The sequence below is a fragment of the Sparus aurata genome, chromosome 1 (assembly GCF_900880675.1).
Source record: "Sparus aurata chromosome 1, fSpaAur1.1, whole genome shotgun sequence".
Taxonomy (NCBI): domain Eukaryota; kingdom Metazoa; phylum Chordata; class Actinopteri; order Spariformes; family Sparidae; genus Sparus; species Sparus aurata.
In genome coordinates, this window is record NC_044187.1 from 9,263,626 (window position 1) to 9,284,758 (window position 21,133).

Sequence of the window (21,133 nt, forward strand, 5' to 3'; positions counted from 1 at the left end):
GGTTAACAAGGTCTCTCTGAAGAACTCGCCTTCGAAGACCTCAAAGGCCGGGTCCTTCGAAGGATGCAGACCCTGAATTGTGACACAATTGTCTAGCTATAGTCTCACTTCAAAACTGAACTTTAGATATTGGATCCTGTTTGCGATGTAATAGATATTAGATTGGTACTATTTCTTTGGCCAGCTCACCCATCCCTCAACGGAAGAAGAAACAGTCAGCCGTCTGAATTCATCCAAAAAACAAAAGAGGAAGTTCACTTATGTTGACTTGAAGACACCATAAAATCTGGGCGGTGTGAAGAGACCGAGCTGAACAGAGCAACTAAAGGGATGAAGAGACGCGGCGAGAAGTGTGCGGCGTGTCAAATTATGAACACAGCTTCCTTTTTTAAAACCTTAAAAAGAAACACAAAGGCGCGTGAAACAACAATACCAACGGGTCGAGTGTGTGCTAATGTCGAGTTTACACTGTTTTGACATGCACTCAACAGATACGAGCCGTGAATGGTTGTCGGAACAGAGTGGAGCCTCGCCGAAAACTCACTAAACTGTTTAAAAAAAGTCCGCGTGAAGAACGTGTGAGGGCCCGCTGTGTTATGTAAATGAACCACCTCAAAGGTATATTTACAGTCTGCACTGAAACCCTGAGTCCCCCACACTATAAACGTTCCTTATTGAGTCGACGCAAAGGCCCATTTTCACCCCCCAAAGATAAACATGTTCCGAAGTCAAGCGGAGACGTGATTGATTCAGACACACAGCGGCGCGGCGATGGAACATTTTATCATGGTTTAAAGAAGGAATCAACAAACACTTTCACACATAACAACAGGAACAAATGTCGGCGTTAGAGGGGGGAAAGATTACACTTTTGTATTTTCACACCAACAGATATATATATAAAAAAAAAAAACACAACTTTGAGCTAAAAGTCAATTTCTCGTCTCTGGTTGTATTATTTTCTTTCTTCTCGTGTCTTAACGGGATATTTTAACGGCAGCGGGGAGAAGTTGTTCTCGTAGTCTGACCTCGTCTCGTCTCTCGGAGGTTTTGTTGCAATAAATGAAGCTGTTTCAGCAGCCAGAACTGTCTTTTTCTGCACATGCACTGGTCCAATATATTAACCTGAAATACTCAACGTGAACTCCTCTTTTGATACATGACGACGTTCAGAGGAAATAAAAAGATTCAGATAACATCCTGTTATTTTCTTAAAGCAACAAAATGTGACTTTTTCCTGTAAAGACACGGTTGATTGTCTCTCCTCATCGCCAGGTCGTTAATCACTGGCATTCTGGGTTGACATGAGACTCCAGGAAGTTGCATTTTGTTGCTTTGAAATCTCAAAAATGTAAAAAATAATTAGGCCTATAATTGTATTCACCATTAAATGACCAATCTACATTTCCTTCATTAGTGAGCTGAAGGGTTGGGATGACTGGAGGGACTCGAAGCTGCAGAAGAAGAAGAAATTAAGAAGCTCTAAAGCAATAAAAGGTGAGAAAACAAACATACTGAAAAGACAGCAATGCTTCCTGTCAGTTTCCAAACATTCTCTTTTTCTTATCAGAGCAATTAGCATCATCACCTCTTTAGTCTTCTGACAAATTAAAGCTGCAGCAGTTAGTCAATAATCCTTTAGTCAATCAAAAGAAAATTCATCACCAGCTGTTTTGATAATCAATCAATCATTAATTTGCTGGTTTCTTAAATATAAGAATATAATGTTTTTCTTTGTCATTTAGAACAGTAAATAAAGAGTCTTTGGGTTTTGGGGCTGTGGGCCAACAAAATAAACAATTTGAGGACGTCGTCACTCATTATGAGCATCTCATATAACAACTTTTTGACAGTTTATGGACAAAAAGATTACTTGATTAATCGAGACAATTATCTGCAGATTAACTGACAATTTAAATGACTGTTAGTTCAGTCTCTAAGGTGAATATTAACCTTTTTCTTGTCACTTTGCAGACGTGTCACTCTAGTTTAACTGGAGGGACTAAAAAATATCACAGAGGTTTTGTATGCTGCACAGATTGTGAAGCACTTTGAGGGAATTTTGTGATTTCTAATTTGCAGTTTTACAAATAGAAAATAAAGAAATGTCCTTGTGAAACCCGGCTGTGAAATTGTCATAATTGTTCTCACTTTGTTGAAGGAAGAGTTTAATGTACTTAACATAACAAACGGCGGCGGCAGCTGTAAAAATGCAGAATCAAAAGGAGACTTTAAGTTTGTTACTGACCTTTAACGTCAAACAGATTCTGGGCTTTATTTCTGTTGTTTTTCTTTGTTTTTGTTTCATTCTGCTGTCTGACAAGAGAAAATAATTACACATGACAACTTTATGTAACAGTTTCACTAGAGAAATATAATCGGACTTAGTTGGAGGGAGGATTGTGTCGTCTGTCTGCCGTTTTGAGAACAGAAGAAAAATCAGAGGATGAAAACTCAAACTTAAGAATAGAATAGAAATGTTAAAATAAAAGATAATCTGTCTTTCGTTCTTCGTCTGGGTTTGTACCTTTTTGTGCGTTTGTCCTTTCTACAGATCAAACACACTGAAGGAGCTAATTATGCTCGGCTGTGTACATGTGGGATCTCCAGTGACATGGAAAGTGTCATGCTGCCTCCTAGTGGTGGAAAACAGAAAATACATCATCCTTTTTTTGTTTTAAGACAAATCCTGCTGGGGCTGAATATGATCAAAACAATGTCATGCCTGAATAAAAAACCATCACAATATAAGTTTATTTTATTAAAGTTTCTGGAAGAAATATATGAAGGCAAAATAAAAAGCACTAACTCGGCTCCTGAGAGCGCCGGCTGCTGCAGGTAAACATGAGACTGTCCAGAGGTTGTCACCTTTTTATTAAAATTTGAGTACATTTATTAGTCGTTTGGTTAAAATCCAGTCCTATTTGTCCATTTAATAATCACACTGTTGTAAACTTTATACAATATGTACAGCTGAGATATCTGGGAACAAAGGGGGACAATCACATTAACATATATACAACGTTAAATCATGTGTGGTAACAATCTGGTTGCGTTGAAATGAAGCAGTTTGGTCCCGACACAGAGATTTTAAAGTTTGCTTCAGTGCCTGTGAAAAAATGACTTAGTATAATAGATTGTGCCACACGAATTAAACAGGAAGCGTTTAAAACAAGTAGAAATACAGATCCAATATGGACCAGCCAGCGACACAAACAAGATTCATCCTTTTTCTCTAGTCAGCTCTAAAAACTTAACGGACATATGCAGCAAAAAAAAAAGATTCTTCCAATGATGTCAGAGCATCGAATATGCATCAATTTGTTAAAAACATGGTATTGGTGCACTTACTAATGATTTGGAGCTTTTCACTAAAGGATCATCTTCTCTGAATGACCTCAATGTGCAGTCCAAAGCTCTAAATCATTAATTAGTGAACCTTAGAGTGCATTCTACTGTTTCACCGGTCTAAGATGCTCTAAACACACATCAGTGTGTGTCTAGAACAGTGTTTTCCAAATCTTGTTCGCCTCACGGCGCTCTTGCTACAAAGCTTTGCCTACAGTACTTACGACACTCATCGCAGGTTGTATTTACCTGCAGGCTGTGACAAGTTTCGGCTTAGGAGGGATTATTCCCTCTCAGACTCTTAATTTGAGGCCCTGAAGATATTAAATTATCCCGTAATTCATGAGGAGAAAAGAAATCGTGACATGAGAGGAAACGCTCCTGAACCGCTGGTCTAAAAAGTTTAAAAAAAAACAACAATACATGTCACCTTATCGAAGGGCAGCGCTCTCAGTAAACTCGCCGTTGTCTGAGAAAAATGAGGCCCGTGTTTGACAGAAAACTACAGAGAGAGAGACCTTTAAGACTAAAAGAGAAACGCATTCAACATGTAATCCACGACAGCCGGGTCAGAGAGGGACCCCGAGAGTCACCAGCAACATGTAGACTGCACTTCAACACAGCAGAGAGCAGGAAACTGCTGCCTGACCTGTGAACTTTAACTCGTATTAGCATCTTAGCATTGCTGTGTATAAGGAGAGGAAGTGTGTGTGTGTGTGTGTGTGTGTGTGTGTGTGTGTGTGTGTGTGTGTGTGTGTGTGTGTGTGTGTGTGTGTGTGTGTGTTTGACAGCATTAAGTAGACAGATTAAGACTAGAAGGGTATTAAAACTAACAACTGGAGCACTGAACCCAATCACATCACGGCTGGTGAGTCATTAACCCTTCAGCAGCATCTCTCTCGTGTGTGTGTGTGTGTGTGTGTGTGTGTGTGTGTGTGTGTGTGTGTGTGTGTCACTGGCAGGCAGGGTTAACGTCAGATCTTGAGTGATGCAGTCGACAGAGGGAAGGGCATTTTTCTATAAGCGCTCAAAATGACAGATCACACACACTCACTCACACATACTGTATACAACACACACACACACACACACACACACACACATCCATGTTATCCTATGAATCACAGGCTGAGTACACTGACATTAAGACTACAGCAAGAGCAGCAGAAATCATCAAAGCGAGCCGCGGCGCTGTGTTTACGGCGAGCATCATCCCTCCTTCTTCTTCCCCCTGCCGAACAGTTTGGACATCGGAGACTTTTTCTTCGGTTTGTCTTTCTTTATGCCTGAGAGACGGAGGGAGAGACAGAAAGACAGACAAAGAGAGAGGGAGAGAGGCAGAGAGGGAGTAGAAGGAGATGTTAGTCAAAAGATGACACACAGGTAAATATAACAGGTGTGTTTGGTTCATTTTCGAATATTAAAAAACAAGATATTCCGATCAATTTGAAAGCTTGTAGTGTTTGTTTGCAGCACAAACGAATACTACAAGCGTCATACATTTGCACTGATCTTGCAGTAGATTTGTATTTGTTTGTATCACAGCTAAGCGTTAACCGAGTGGAGCCAGATATTTTCCTCAGGAGTCGGTAGAGACCAAAAAAGAGCTTAAAGTTTGTGAATACTGCACCTACATTTGTCAGAAACATTACTCCAAACAAATGCTTACATTGCTCTGTGTCTATCAGGTATGTAGCCTAGCTAAAAAGGCATGCAGGTGGTTGCTTAAAAATGTCATAGCCATATCATCTTTATTAGCCCATCATATTCAAAAGTGTATGATTAACAGTTTGTAGAGGAGTTCTGCCCCAAAATGAGCCAAAAAAAGAATGAATGCTGTTTTAATTATGAGGGAGTGACATCACTACAGGAGCACTACATATTGGAGCTAATGGTGTTTTCTTACAAAGTCACATTTACAGAGAAGTTAGAGCTTCATGAACAGTTAAAATGTCAGCAAGCCAAATGTAGCAACTGTGGAATAATTTGTGAATTAACCGAAAAAAACCAACACACTTGAGCAGAGAAGAGCGAGATGTTTGTCGGTGTAACGTTAGCTAGCTGCTAGCTGGTAGCCTGCAGTTTCTAAACTGCAAATATGAGACAAACATAAGGAGAAGGGGTGTTTTCTCTTAAAATGATCATCTTATATATCAGTAGTACTCTTGTGCACGTATTATTGTATTCATATGAAAGTTATTTATCACAAGCAAAAAGAAAAGCCTGCACAAATGTTTGTTTGTAGCCGGTTTAGCTCGTAAGCTAGGTCTGTTTCACCTGTGGGAGTTCACAAAGCTGAAGCTCGTCTGCCATGATAGTTTAATGCACTTTAATGCATTTAGTGGACTGATCCAGAGTCAGTTTATCAGTTGAATGGAGCTACGGCTGAGTTATGAGTTGTGTTGTGCGCGGCGTCTGTCTCATGATGCGATACAACACGAGTGTGAAAACTGTCGCGTGACTCGGAGCGGGAATGAACTGTGAAACTTTGGCATTAACTTTATGAATACATTAAATTGAAATGGCTAGTCTTTAGCCCACGGTCGGCATTCGTTCGCTGTAGCATAACGACCTTTTCCGCTGAAGTTCAATAAATCTCCTCAATTTCAGCCCGGCTTCCCCGGTCATGAATTGCAAATGAAGCCGGCTTTAACTCTATTCTATCAGAGGGTCAAATTAACCAGCTACATTATCCATTTGTCTAATAGGAACCGCTGCTGACAAAAAGAGGGGGAGCATTTTGTTTGATGCTTTTTCCATTAGCAGTCATTAGATCAAATGAGATGAAAACATCGCCCAGTGGCACCCTTAAAAATGCAGCACATTCTCACACACACACACACACACACACACACACACACACACACACACACACACACACACACACACACACACACACACACACACTCGCATAAACCACAATGAGAATTCTATCTACTTCAATTAGAGGCGTCCATGATGGAAATCCTCAATTGGATAATTTATAAGCCAACTAAGTTGCAGTGACACCGGGGTTGAGATAACTAATGAGCAGAGCGGCGGGAGGGTCAGACGGCCTGTGGAGGTGGTGCAGACACTCACTGAAAGTCTTCATCATCTTGTTTAGCTCCTCGTCCTCCTCTTCCTCCCTGAGAACACACAGAAAAAAGTGAACACAGATTAAAAGCAGTTCGTGCATTCGCTGTATTCACACAGACGGTAGATCAGTCTGCGAGGACACATTTCGGGGTTGGCTCTTCACTCTGACGCGAGTAATTTCACCGACACCGAAGGCGTTGCGTTTTCAAGTGGTTTGTTTTGTCTGTTTGTCAGCAGGATTTACAGATGAAACTAATGCCCCGATTTTCACGAATCTACGCAGAAGGGCGGATCACGGGCCGAGGAGAATCACATTACATTTGCGGATCTCAATCCCAAATCCATTTGAGAGAAAAATATTTATACTCTTGACGTGAATCCGGTTGTCAACAACAAAACACTCTGTCGAACACACCTGAGTCTGTCCTCGTCCAGACCATCCACGATGGCGTTCCTGTCGTTGACGATCTCCACCAGTTTGGCCATCAGCTCCTCTTCTCTCTTGCGGTCCCGGCTTGTTTTCAGATGATCTGCTCAAACACAAAGCACATTTTTAAGCCCTCGTTAATTGAACTGTTTCATGTTTTGTTGAATCTGCCCTCACCAACAAATCCTCACCTGGTTTGTCCATCAGTCTCCTGAGCTCCTGCTCCACACTGGGCTGCTGTTCCTCCAGGTCCTGGGTCCTCCCACTACACAATAACAACGATAGACAAATGTAAATTGAAGTAATGTATTGTATTGTTTCTATCACCTAAAACTGTTCAAAGCTCTGGCAAAATTAGGTGAATCAAACATTCAACAGATGCTCAACCTTCAATGAAATGCAGCATGTTTTGACGGCCGTCCAACAACATTTTCTTGCGACACTACGTAACATTTACAAGTAACTTAAATTCCCATAATAAAAATGCTGCAGAGATAATTATTATTGTATCGGGTATTAGGAGGTTAAAAGAAAAGAAAAAGGTAAAAAGCCAGTTGGATTTTTCCTTCGGCAGCACTGTAACAATGCTCAACTTATCTCCAGGCTGCAGGACTCATTCCTCATTCCTGCGAACCAAAACAATAAGCTGAAAGGTGCTAAAACAATTTAAAGTGCAGTGGATGATAATTCTTTGTCGATCTGATTCATTGTTAACATAAAAAATATATTAATTAAAGCAGCTTTTAAATGCCTGTAACTCAGTGGAGGGAGCTCAGTGTCTGAACCACTTGTATAAAATCCTTCTACTCTCTACTGTCAACTTATTCTCCATAAATCCAACAATGTGTGTATTTCAAATGTAGATCTGGATTCAAATTATTATCATTATTAAAATAGATTTTTCTTCTTTTGCCTCGATTGAGGTTGTCATGATAACGACATGTTGTTGGACGATATATATATATAAAAATAACTGCAATAAACAGTATTATTGTCACTATAAGACCGTTTTATGAGATGCTGATACTATAAAAGAGTAATAATTCATGTGCATCCTTTTAAAGAGCAGAGGACTTTTCATTCTTAATATTCAGACATTAGAGCTGTAACGTGAAATCTATATTTCAATATTCTAAGTCAAATAAACCTTACAACCAAATCAGTAAATCAAACGTCAAACGAGCTGTTCTCATGATGAACAGTCTTGTGATGGCGGGGAAAACCCTGCGAGGTTTTCTGGCATCACGTCGGCCAAAATGTTGGCGAACACAACGAGGACACAACGGGCGATATCGAGGTCAGCAAAAGAAAAAAATCAAAGTCTCGTAGATACACCGATACATCGACAGTGTAATTATCGTGTCAGGCCTGGTTGACGGATTTAAACGTTTGATTTAGCAAAAGAATGATTGCGTTTGTTGTGTTAAGCTGCTTCCTGCCTCACACTTCTCTGTCCACGGCAGCCTGCGGGGGGGCGAGGCTGTCTCGTTCCAGGACGTCCTGCTGTGGGACGGAGGTGGGAGGACACTGGGAATTCAAACTGTCAACCTTCTGGCCACAAGTCTGTTTCACTAATCGCTAAATAGTGGCATGCCCCTTCTCTAAGTACGTGTGTGTGTGTGTGTGTGTGTGTGTGTGTACTCACATGTAGACCAGTTCAGACTCCCGGCGCATGGCCACCTGCTTGTTCCTGATCAAGTTGAACCACTCGACCATGAGCTCGTCCATGAGAGAGTCATCTTCACCCTCTGACACACAAACACACACACACACACACGCACGGTCAATCCTACACACACGCCATCTTCTCAATCTGATGCTTCTCAATCAGCACGTATTAAAGAGGAGGCTCTTTTAGTATTCGCGTGTTTGTCATCGCACCGTCCTCGCAGCTGCGGAGCCTCATCTCCAGCTCCACTCCTCTCTTCTCCAACTCGTTCAGATTGTCTTCGATGTCCTGCAGCTCCTTCATGATCTCGTCTTTGTGAATGTAGTCCGGTTTGGTCTGAAGCGTGAAACACAAACAGATCAAGAACACGGATGCTCATTGTGGAGACTCCAATATGATGGGTAAGAAATATACGTGAGCACATTATTGAAAAAATGCTTTAGTAAAAGATCCAGTGGGTTGGATTTACAGGGATTTAGGGGCAGAAATGGAAAACCTTATTGGAAGAAATGTAATATTCTTTGTTTTAATTAGTGTTTACTTGGTGAATGTGTTGGTTTTAGTGTTTCTAACTAGGTCGATTGACAGTGACTCCCAAAACGACATGACTGTGCCACCGACAGGCGATACCAGACTGTGTACGATCCCAGTTTGGTTAAACCTAAAGAAGAACTTTTACTTTCAGGAGAGTAAAAGTAGTTGGTCATGTTTCTACAGTAGCCCAGAATGGACAAACTAAACACGGGCAGCAGAGAGGCCCATTCACATTGTTAGCAGTTAAACTGTGGGGAGGGTGAGACGAGGTTTATTCAGTTGTTTGCAATCTGCAACCTTTTTAGCTTGATGTGACTAAATCCCTCTCACTCGAGTTTATACAGTAAAACTATACAACACAGTAAATGGATGATTATTATCCACTGGCTTCTAAATGAATATTATGACCTGACAAGAAATAAAAATGTCAAAGAATTCAATTTAAAATGATGTGAGATAAGGGAAAGCAAACTTATTTTCCATGTGACGTTCGTTACCTTGGGAACCTTTGATTCTGTTGGGTCTCCCTGACCATTCAGGAATCCTGAAACAGGAAGAGAGAAAGATTAATACAAATAAATATATAAATAGTGTTAAAAACAAGGACAAAGGATGGAAGAAACCCCTGAAAGGTGTTGTTCATACTCAGGTAACTATATTTAAACTGTTTCCTTTAGAATCATATTTGGATAGGATAAACGAGGATCAAAGAACAAATTAGCCGTAAGCAGGTATTACTGTTTAAATCATCTTCAAACACAGACCAGTATTACAACACAGGTGATCATTTTTACCCTTTGGTGCTGGTGGAGTGACAGAAATGCTCGAGCTGTGGAGACCCGGGGAGGGAGAAGGCCCGACAGACAGCTCTGAGGTCTGTGGCTTTCCAGCTCCGTTAGCCCAGGGTTTAGGAGAGGACTGTGCAGGAGCAGCCGGTCTGTAGATGGATGGAGGACGAGCAGGAAAGAGAAAAAAAAACAGACAGAATTTAATTAATGGCAATTTATCTGCTCCTACAAGTCGTCCCTTCTCTGTCTCGCTCCGGTCCTGATTCATGAGAGCGGGAGGGGGAAGGTCATCTGGGGGAAAGGAACTCTGAGCACGGAGCATATGTTGCACCACGGAGGACGCTACTCCGTCTTGACACCATTTGGGGCTCGCATGCATGTGGCGGAAGAGGAGCGACCGAACGCTCCGGCGACAAATGATGGCCGAGCCATTTGGAGGAGCAGCAGGTACAGGCTTCCTGCGGGACGAGTGGTTGGATAGATGGATGAAGGATCAAAGGATGGATGGATGGACAGGACAAAAAAATAAATAAATAAATAAAAAACGCTCATACAGTTAACGCTTGACGATGCTGATGCGCCGTGAGCTCGCCCACGTGCAGATTATCCCTGCTGGAGGTTTGAAATCAGGACGCGAGCCAGTAAAGAAAGAAATAGAAGTCCAGTGTGAAGGATTTAGTGACATCTAGTGGAGCGGTGGCAGACTGGAACCAGCTGAACACCCCTCATCTCACACTCCATGCTAAAAAAAAAAAACACAAAAAAACACAAAGGCCTCTTCTCGAGTGTTTGGTTTGTCCACTGTAGGCTGCTGTAGAAAACATGGCGGACTCCGTGAATATAAAAAGACTTATTCTTCAAGGAGTCATAGTTTCAGCTGATAAGAGATTATTTCTGCCCCTGAATCCTACACACTGGACCTTCAACAGGAAACACAGAATATCAGACAAAACTCAACAAGTCAAAGACAATAAAATCAAAATAAATCAGGTCTTACTTGGCGTCTTTGGAGACGGGCTTGAGCTTCAACCTCCAGTCTGAAGGAGACTCCTTCTCTGATGCTGCTGAGAAAAAAAGAAATCAAACTAAACAGGTCGAACATAAAGGTGTGTTGTGTTGCGATTCCAACTTTAACTCTCATGGAGCAGCCTGCAAATAATCACCCGAGGAACAAGGAGCTCCTTTACACAAACGTTACTTCTATCACATTAAATTCAGCTCAATTTAGTTCAATTAAATACAACTTTATTGATCTACAGAGGCTTGTTATAGGACGTTGTGATCTGGGACGATGTCGTGTTTCTCCGGCCATTCCCGAGCAGTTTTTGCAGCGTGATTTCCTGCTACCGGGGAGCACCGTTGACATGGGGGGTGCGTGTCAGCTGGCATCCACATGTTTCCCCAACATAACATTGCATTCTAATGAGATAATCAATGTTGTACACTGCAGTCATTTTCATGTAATGTAGAGTATGAAGTGTGCGAGTTCTACCTGAGGTGTTGGGTGATGCAGTGCCGGGCTTTGTGGCTCCTCTCTCTGGAGTTCTGGCTCTCAGTCCACTCCTGCTGGACGGGCTCGGAGAGGATTTCCTGGTGTCGGGAGAGTGCAGGTCGGCGAGGAGCGACGAGTCCACTCTCAGCTTCACTCTCCCTCTGACTACCTCCGGCTCCTTCTTTGGGGTCTCGACTACAGAAAGTCTGATTGGAGGAGAAGTCATATTCGTTTTTTATTAAAATCCCCATCAGCACCATTAAAGACGCTGGTTATTTATGACCTTCACACACACGACAGCTCAACCGAATTAACATTCAAGTTCATGATTTCAGAAGAAAAACTAAATTCTCAGCTAAGTACACTCACTAAAGTACTGTACTATACTCAAGTACAACGTTAAGGTAGTTTTACTTTATATTTGCAGCACACTACAATTCAGAGGCTAATTGGTGCATTTTACTCCACCAAGTTAATTATTCTATAACTTTAGTTACTTGTTACTTTGCACACTCAGTTTTACATTAAAACATGCAGTCAACAAATTAATTAGGATGTTATTTTAATAATTCAGAAAAAAAAAATTATTCCAATTCTACCCAGCAAATACACCACAGAGTAGTTAAACCGCCTTCACCAGCTTCAACATTAAGATGTGACTTACACGTAATGTATCAGTAATTATAATCCAAATCATCAAATATACATTATTCTGAAAGATGGAGCTCCAAGTGGGATTTGCACTTTCACCCAGATTTACATTTTTATTTCTCACATAATTATTGCAGTTTAAAAGCACCCAGTTGAATTATGGCTGCTAAAATAATTGAAAAACATTTTAAACTAATCTTGATTATTCTCTTGAACAACATGCATTGGCAATAAATTCCAGCAGACCAATAACCTTCTTTGTGTCGTGTATTGAAGTGCTGCTGATCACCAGCAGAGGTCAGTCCACAGCAGCTCTTTGTCTGTCTGTCTGTCTGTGTGCAGTTCGATTACTCACTTGTCAGTTTTCTTCAGCGCCACATTTGTCCACGATGGCTTACTGCTGTTGTTGTTGTTCTCCTCCGTCAGCTTCTTGGAGATGAAGGCTGCTGCAGATGCTTTGGACTTGCCGCCATCGCCCACCTTTCCTGGATCTCCGCCGGTGTTCAAGCTCACACTCGCTTCCTTTCTGCCGCCAACGTTCACCAGCACAGTCACAGCCTGGCCTGCCGTGGCCTGCTGGACTTTGTTGCCCACATTCGTCCCTTTGTTGACGCCGATGTAGGCGGTCGTGGTCTTTTTGTCCTCGTTGTTGGCGGTGTTATCCGATTGGAAGAAATTGAGCTTGGACTGCTGAGTCTTCGCCGCTGTGGTGGAGGAGCGAGGAGCAGGGGTGGGCCTGGGGGTGACAGAAGTGGTGGTGGTGGTGAAGGTGGACTCAGTAGCGAAACGTGAAGGTGTCGGTTTAGAGGCCAAAGATGTCGGAGTGTCTTTAGCAGCAGAGGAGAGACTTGAAGCAGGCCGGGAGGGAGTAGAAAAGGTGCTGGAGAAGCTCGGGGTGGTGCTGGGTTTCGCCGTCAGCCACGCTGGTCCCAGTCTGGAGGGAGTACTGGTGGAAGTACTTGTGTTGGTTTTTGTGGCGTCTGGCGGAGGAGTGAATTTGAGAGCTGGGGTGTTTGTGGGTAAATCTCTGAAAGGTGCAGAAGTGTTTGTAGGCGACAGCGACCTGAAAGACGGAAGCACAAGTTAGCAACGGGGACAATGAAAATGTAATTAATCAAGTTATTATTTATTTATGTGGATCAGCTGCGATCGCGTTCATTTTCATGGGTTCTTACTTGGCGCAGCTCCGGTGATAGAGCTTCCCGTCCAGCAGTTGTCGCTGCACCAGGTGAACGTGCTTGTCGCAGGACGCACATTTGCTACTTAAGGTGCCCGTCTGCTTGGACTTCTCAACCAGAACGTCCTAGAAGAGGAGATAAGAGGAGGAGAAAGGTTTTTTCAGGAGGTGGAAATGACGACAACTACATGATGTTGCTGATCTGAGACGATGTCGGTTATATTTGTTGTTTCCACACTTCATAATGTTTGTGTAAAGCATTCAGCAGCAAAGGTTACCTGCTTGACATTTCTGCTTTGTTTTGGGGAGGGAGCGGGCCTCGTGATGTTGGAGGAGGGTGGAGGACTGTTCTCTCGGGCAGGTTTGGACGGGGGGAACACCTTGGCCGTCACCGGCTGGTTCTTCTTCCCGGGCGGTTCCCCTGTCGGCTCTTCAGCAGGGCGCTTTATACCTGCCATACCACCAACTGCAGCAAACGAACAGATAAGAGTTTGGACCGGTGCGACAGGGGAGAGGGGAACAAAAGGCAGAGGCGCCACTGGACACACTGATACTCACTCGGGTTGCGTCCGTGGAAGTAGTTGTAATACTGCGAGACATACGTCAGGATACTGAGGCGGTCAGGAACCCTAAGAGCCACCATGTCTTCTGCATCCAGCAGAGCTGGAATTCCCAACTCCTCCTCTGCAACCTTGAAGGCCTGCAAACAACATCGACTTTATCCAACAGAACGGGAGAAACTCAGGGTGGATTTTGTTTTTTTTGTTTTTTTAGAATCCAGGTCGTGCAGCCAAAAGACGGAAATGGGCCGATGAAATCACATAAAAAGCACCGTCTGACTTTGTGAGGCCCAAATGAAAAACACACTGCGTTCAAACACACTTTACACAGCGACTTTGCTGCTTGATGTTAGTGTTCAAGTGCATGTTTGAAACAGAGAGTGTCCCACTGAAAGATTTCTCTTGTGTTTTCTTCGGCTTTATTTTACTAGAGTCTTCCTCCGAGACCGAGGAAACATTTCTCAAGAGAGCTTCAGCCAAAATCAGCATGTTTAGACTCTGAGGAAAACAAGATTGTCGTTAGATGTTGATCCTTTTTTTTTCTTTTAAGCGCTTCATTTATACCAACTTTCTTTCTCACCGAGGGCCTCTCTGTTTGATTTACAGACGATCATCTCACCCGTGTTTTCCATTGTGCATCTCTTGCTTTTGTTCGAACATCGTACTTCTGACCACAGATTGAATCTACGCCTCGTGTGTTTGAAGGGCCGTTTGGGTGTCAGGAATTTCCAAACTGGATCCCCCATTCAGCGATTCCATGGAAGCAGAAAAGAAAACAACAAGCAGAGACAGGCCAGCGAGCAGCAGAGGCCCGACTTAATGAGTAATCAGACGATGAGCGGAGCCATAAAAACTCCGCTGTGCCCTATGGCCTTTTAATCTCTCACAGATTACCGTTTTATTTACCGGCCTGTGGTTTCAGCTTTATTTCAGTTCAGAACGTGAACAGTGTCACATAATCACGGTTTAATGTAGGTTTTTCATTCTACTTGGGGGGGAAAAAAAAAGTCTGTGATGTTGAGCTTGTGCGAGTCCCGGAGCTCAGAGTCCAAATAACGAAGCTCCGGGAAAGAAAGTGAAAAGTAAAGAATGCAACAAACCAGCCAACGTCAAAGTGCCAGATTTAAACACTCCCGTCTTTTGGCAGCGACTTCTCCTCTTAACTACGTTCGAACTCTGACGCTTCGGGATGTTGAAAGTTCCCTGTTACCCAACATGAGCTGCTGAAGCAACATCCAGAGCCGACAGACACGCTGAAGCCACTGCGAGCTGCGGCAGGTAACGGCCGCTTTCACCATCGATCACATCTGATCAGCTGCACGTTTGGATTGATTTATAAATCGTTTAGTCGTTAAAATGTCAGGATGGCTCAACATGCCTGTAGCCCAGAGGGACGTCTTAAAGTCTGAGCTTTTAGGAAGATCTTGATTTTAGAAAAGCTCATTAAAATACTTCCAAAGGTCGAGAATGAAAATTGATGCTTTCTGATATTTAATCCACAATTATATAAGTGGCATCGTGTCAAGTATGAAAAGAGTCTTGTTTATTTATTCTCTGATCAGATATTGTATAATATAAACCAGCAAACTTAACTGAAGTTCAACTTAACTTTAGACATTTTCTCAAACAAACTCTTCAACACTTTCCCTGAACAGTTTGGTGTATTTTGGTTATTAAAAAAGGTTTAAAACATGTCTGTGTTTTGTAACCAAGGTATTGTAAAGATATTCAGAAAAAAATCGATTTGAAATAGTTTTTAGGTACGAGTTTGTGTGTAAAGGAAAGTTCTGCTTTGCAACTTATCTTGTTGTCGAGCGCCGTATAAAATCTAATCTAATTATAAACTCAGATTATCCACACAAGACGTCTACAGTCATGCTGGCGGCACAATGGTTACACATCATCTGTCTTCTTCAGGTCTGACAAGTGTGTTGAATGCATTTCTTTTCTCATGAAACATTTGAAACGTTCTTTAGATTCAGCATGGTTGACTTCCATTGCTGTGTCTCTATGCAGGGTCTGCATCCTTCGAAGGACCCGCCCTTTGCGGTCTTCGAAGGCCGCGTCAGCTTTGTTAAATGGGACGGTCTAGCCTTTGGAGCATTTCCTGGTTGCGTCACCAGATGTTTTACCCTTACGTCAAGATTTCTGGCCCGCGAAAGTGACGATCTACGCCACGTGATGTCGCCATTTTCTCTTTCTTTCTTCTTTTTCGGGCTTGCAAAGAATCTTGGGATATGTGACGCCACGAAAGACAGTAGCAGTGCATCCTCCAAAAACAGGGAAAAGAAGGAGCATTTGTGGGCTGCATTTGGAGGAGCCTTCGAATTGGAACAGCCTTCGCGCGGCGTTGTGACTTAATTGGCCTTCAAATGCTCCTCTGAAGGATGCAGACCCTGTATTGAGACTAAGCAAGAGTTTGCTAGCTTGTAGTTTTCTTCTTCCCTACCTACGCTGGCGCACTGCAGCATATCTCGGCATGTTACCGCCACCCGTCGATAAGTGAGGATAGCGAGGTCTAGAACAGCACAAGGAACCTTTAAGTCACGAAGATTCATCCTGTCTATTAGGAAAAACCAGCCTGTAGTTGCTGAAATATTTCAGTCTTGGACAAGTTTGTTAACTGGAAGATTAATATCAGTATTAAGAAATCCTCTATACTGAAATCCTTTGTGTAAACAGGAAACATGAGCTCGTCAGGAGGAAAAAATTCAAAGCGTTCAGAGGTCAACATGCAGAATGTAAACATGTTTTACCAGTTTGTTGTTGTCGTAGACATTTTCCTTCTTCAGTGAGTCGAAGTCGCTGCAACAGAAGAGATAAAAAATGAGTAACTAAACACGAGAACATCCAACTTCCCTTCCTCATCCGTTTGTTTACAGACAGCCGAGGCCCGACACATGTTATTTAGTCATGCACAACAACGTATGTCGTGACACTGACAGCATGACTTATCAATTCATCCCACACAGTGTCACATGTCTGCAGTCAGCGCGTCATAACACTGAAACCTGTACAGAAAGTTTATCTCAGGCCTCCAAGTGTTTATATTTAGTGACCTGAGCCCTTTAACTTTAACCTTTATTCAGTGCTTCAGCCCATGTAAACATGAAATATGGCTGCAGGTAAAAACAGGGATGGAGACGACAGGAACAGCTGCGTCTCCTCTGAAACTGAAACTATCTGCCACAACGGCCTCGCTGGAACAAAACCAGGCGTCTCTGTGTGAAACTGGCCAATGTTCAACTCGGGACGATGAGTCAGTTCTTTGGAATATTTCAAAAAATTAAACCAAAGTCTGACGCTGACGGATCTTATTCAGACCATCTTGCGCCACTTTGCAGCTGTCAAGTACAAAATATTAACCATTATTCCCTGCTGGAAATTCCCCAGGAGTTATCACAAAGTCCTGGCAGGGGAAAAAAACAAAAGGCATGTCCTTTTTAGTTTCCTGTAAAATCTGAGTAACAAATATTTGATCAAGGCACCAGAGACAAACTGTACGGGATCCAATTCAACTTTGATTTTCAGCTCCGACTGCAAACACTTCAATCCAAATAATAACTAACTAGCTGAGACAGTTAGTCGATTCCCTTGTCATTCATTTGTCATTAGACAGAAAATAAAACAACAGAATTTGGATCATTTACTCCTTAGACGTTTATCAAGCAAAGATTACGAACATATACCAGCTCCTGCTTATGAAATGTGAGGATTTGCTGCAGTTCTCAAATTTCTTTTGGTTGTGTAAGACAAAACAAGCGACGCTGAAACATCACCATGGACTCATGGGACATGTGTTGAGTATTTTTCCTTATAAGAGATCCTTCAGTGGTGATAAACATCGCTACTCGCAGCCCTAAACAGGATGAGGTCTCAGGAGCGGCTAAGGTTTGTGCAACTTTGATTTATAACTACGAGTGTTTCTTTAAAGAGGTGAAGTGCTCTTTCTTCGCCAGAGGCCAATCTCTTTCAATGTAGTGGCCTATTACTGAAGTATGCAAAATATGTGGTTGTTCTGGAAGCAAAAAAAATTGATTGATTCCATTCAGGCTCGACCGCTTAGCCACGTATCCAGATGAACAGATGTACAACTTGTTACTCACTATCTTCAATTTTAGTGTGACGGAGCAGGTTGGACCACATACAGGCAGATAGACGGTCACACCTAAGTATAGAATTGGTATTTTTAACATTGAGTTCTCAGAAGTGGTTTATTTTGATAATTAGGTATACAATATTTATACGTTTAACATAATCAACATTAATTAAAGAGCCCGTCTTATATATAATTGTTGGGGTCGATGTTGATAAATATATCAATCATACACATTTTTCTTTGTTTCAACGATCCCTCAAATGTGTTCTTTAAACACAGATATGTAAATGGAGTGAGGTAATACTCTAAAGTTTAACAATAACTTAGAGGTCATACTGTTAACAATTAAAACAAATCATATTTAAAAATAATACATCTACAGAGTTCGTAGAAAGGTGCAGAATAGAAGCATCTTTTTTCATTTAGAATTAGTATTATGATTGTGAATTAACATTTTATGGTCCAAGATGATTTTTTTTTTTTCCATCTCTCTGTAAGAACTCTGGATGGTTCGAGCTTCTAACAAAGTTTGTGGGTAATAAGTATCAGACCGTTGGCATCACGTGGTATCTGTGGTTTATCAGCGATCAAGAATCGTGGAAAAAGGCGCAAAGATGGCTGATTTCTATTTACAGTATGAGCCCAGGATGCTGCGCTGCCCTCCAGGACTAGCTAGCTAGCGTTAGCAATGATAGCATTAGAGGCTTTTGCTCTAGCAATGTTAAGTTTGCCGAACAAGTCACGGTGCAGTTTACAGCAGAAAAAGGCAATGTCTTATTTTACATCAATCTACAAAAGAGCTTCTATATGATGTCCTGGAAGTTTTTTAGCTGGCTTTTTATATTAACCTGCAAATAATCAAAATAATTTAAAAAAAAATGTTTTGTGACAGTTTGATGTTGTAACCGCATTTTAAACAGTTGAAACGACACTTAAGTTTGCTAGCTAGCTTTGGCGTTAGCATTAGCAATGTCAAGTTTACAACACACGCTTTTTAGCGGCAGCTCACAGCCTGTATCATTTCAGATTAATGACATTTTATATCAACCTACAAATTAAAAAATGATCAAAATAATTATTAAAATGTATGTTTTGTGAAAGGCTAATGTTGTAACCGCATTTAATACAGTTGAAAAGACGCTAAAGTTTGCTAGCTAGCTTTGGCGTTAGCATTAGCAATGTTAAGTTTGCTGCACAAATGGCAGAAGCTTTTTATTGGCTGCTCACAGCCAGTATCGTTCCATATTAATGCCATTTTATATTAACCTGCAAATTCTCAAAATAAATTTTAAAAATTATGTTTTGTGACAGTCTGACGTTGTAACCGGATTTTAAACAGTTTAAAAGATGTTAAAGGTTGCTAGCTAGCTTCAGCGTTAGCATTAGCAATGTTACATTTTCCACCAAAGTCCCTGAGAGCTTTTTACTGGCAGCTCAGAGCTTGTATAATTTAATGACATTGAATATCAACTTACTAATTAACAAATGATCAAAATAACTACTCAAATATGTATTTTGTGACAAGAAGAAAAGAAGTTAGGGTTGAAGTTTGCTAGCTGGCGTTAGCAACATTAGCTAGGGCACCAACCAACAACAGCTCGAGGGGGCAGATGATTCGATGATTTTTCTGCATTATGTTCAATTCAAACAAAACTTTTCATGACGGCAACACATCTGCCAATACATTATATCTGTCCTAGGCCAATATCGGTTGATAATTTGTCCAACTGATAGATTATCATCTCTAATTTGTCCTTGTTCACTTATATTTTTTAACTGATCCAGCATTTCACAAGAACCTGAGACCTGACATGTTGTTGATGTCTCAAGTCCACTCGACAATATAAATATTTAGCAACAGTGTTAACAGACATTAAAAAAACATCACATGTTGTCAGGTAAACTGTGTTTCAGTCTCTGGGCTCCACAGATCCTCAGCTCAGCTCCTGCTCCTGGTTTTCCTGCAGACCCGAGAATCTAAAGTTTGTTCCCCTTTCATCAAACAACCGCTGAAACCTACAACCAGCACCCGACTGCTTCTTCCCTAAACAGCCAGGAAACAGCCAGGAAACAGCCAGCTCTGACTGACACACACTTCATTCAGTGTCTCCGTGCGGTCCTCGTACTCACATGAGATCCGGTCTGTGAATGTGAATGAGGGCGCAGAACGCCATGCCGTCCCTGAAGGACGTGGTCATGTTGGTGATGGACACGTCCCGGTAGCCCTCACACCGGAGCCGGCACCACTGCTGCAGCGCCTTCACGGCCGACATCCCGGAGCTCAGGTCCCGGACTGATCCGATCCGACTGTGAGAGCAGCTGAGCGGCTGTAGGCTGACGGAGCTTCCCCCCTCCTCCTCCTCCTCCTGCTCCTCTTCCTCCTCCTCCTTCTCTTCCTCCAACAGCAACAACACACTTGTGAAAGTTTCCACAGCAGCAGCCTGGACACACGGTGTATCCAGGAAGTGACAGACTGCAGGAGTGAGTGTGTGTGTGTGTGTGTGTGGGAATCACCTTTTCTTGAGTGAGACCGTGGATGTGACACCTGTGAAAGGTGGACAGTGACGCTGCTGCTGCATGGGTGGAGCTCACTTTGCCTTTGTGTTGGTGTGTGTGTGTGTGTGTGTGTGTGATAAGATAAGATCTGTGTGATCCAAGTCCAAAGTATTAATTATAGCTCGTACTCCTCCTGGGATTGTATTGTAGTTTTTCTTTTGTTCAGCCTGATTAGAGACTCACAGATTCAGCTGCCTCTTCTTAAAAAAAAACCCCAACATGTGTAATTTGTTTGCAGTCATGTCATCGAAAACTCCCCCTCAAAATCCCCACAGATACAAAGTGAAACTGAGGGTACGTCCTTCCCTGCTGAGTCACCCGAGGCGAGCGTGTTTCGTGCGCCTATAGCTGCTGCTGGTGTGTGAAATGTAACGTCGTGGATCTATTTCAGGAGCTAATGGAGGAAAAACCGTGGAACCAGTTCACCAGGTGTAAGTCGGCCTGTCCCGTCCTGTCCTGTCCTGCCGGCAGGGTGTGTTGAAGTGGGCGGGTGGTGTCTGTTCACAGAGCTACCTGACACCTGCACACATGTTCAGGTGCAGGGCCTCGTTCGATCCACCCTTCAGTACTTTACTGTTTGTTTCTGCTCCTCTTTCATGTGGGTGTGTTGGCAGAATCAGCTGCAGTTAGGTAGAAAAATGAGGCCCTGTGGGAACGAGAATAGAGTTTAAGGTCACCGGTGCTTCTAACGCCACCGTGTGATCTGTTATAGAACGCCACAGATGTGTTTCTGTCGCACAGACGTCACCGATAT

General features: G+C 42.4%; 1 protein-coding gene and 1 long non-coding RNA gene across 5 annotated transcripts; one reads left to right on the forward strand and one right to left on the reverse strand.

The window, feature by feature from the left end:
* Positions 1–4,100: 4,100 nt before the first annotated feature.
* LOC115584734 (MICAL-like protein 2) lies at positions 4,101–20,402 on the reverse strand. Of its 4 annotated transcripts, none has more exons than XM_030422374.1 (16): positions 19,954–20,402; positions 16,481–16,529; positions 13,723–13,864; positions 13,443–13,630; positions 13,163–13,290; positions 12,343–13,050; positions 11,337–11,542; positions 10,842–10,908; positions 9,851–10,011; positions 9,554–9,600; positions 8,735–8,858; positions 8,499–8,601; positions 7,045–7,118; positions 6,842–6,956; positions 6,430–6,476; positions 4,101–4,634 (listed from the first exon to the last, which is right to left on the reverse strand). In XM_030422374.1, the coding sequence occupies exons 1-16, from the start codon at positions 20,094–20,096 to the stop codon at positions 4,558–4,560; spliced, it is 2,379 nt and encodes a 792-aa protein (XP_030278234.1). In that variant the 5' UTR covers positions 20,097–20,402; the 3' UTR covers positions 4,101–4,557. The 4 variants fall into 4 exon arrangements, with proteins under 4 accessions (XP_030278234.1, XP_030278243.1, XP_030278254.1 ...); XM_030422383.1 differs by having other exon boundaries at positions 10,842–10,905; positions 19,954–20,400; XM_030422394.1 differs by having other exon boundaries at positions 9,851–9,993; positions 19,954–20,398.
* On the forward strand, positions 17,308–20,518 carry LOC115585073 (uncharacterized). Its single transcript, XR_003984661.1, has 2 exons — positions 17,308–17,615; positions 19,754–20,518. It is a non-coding gene; the product is annotated as an uncharacterized LOC115585073 (long non-coding RNA).
* Positions 20,519–21,133: the final 615 nt, after the last annotated feature.

What these genes read in the sequence shown, in the direction of transcription:
- LOC115584734 (XM_030422374.1), bottom strand. Translation starts at nt 20,096, where the DNA reads ATGTCGGCCGTGAAGGCGCTGCAGCAGTGGTGCCGGCTCCGGTGTGAG. An exon ending in GAGTCTGAACTGGTCTACAT is followed by an intron (nt 7,119 to 8,498) that starts GTGAGTACACAC and finishes GTTATTGTGTAG; the next exon opens with TGGGAGGACCCAGGACCTGG. An exon ending in CTGGACGAGGACAGACTCAG is followed by an intron (nt 6,477 to 6,841) that starts GTGTGTTCGACA and finishes GTGTGTTCTCAG; the next exon opens with GGAGGAAGAGGAGGACGAGG.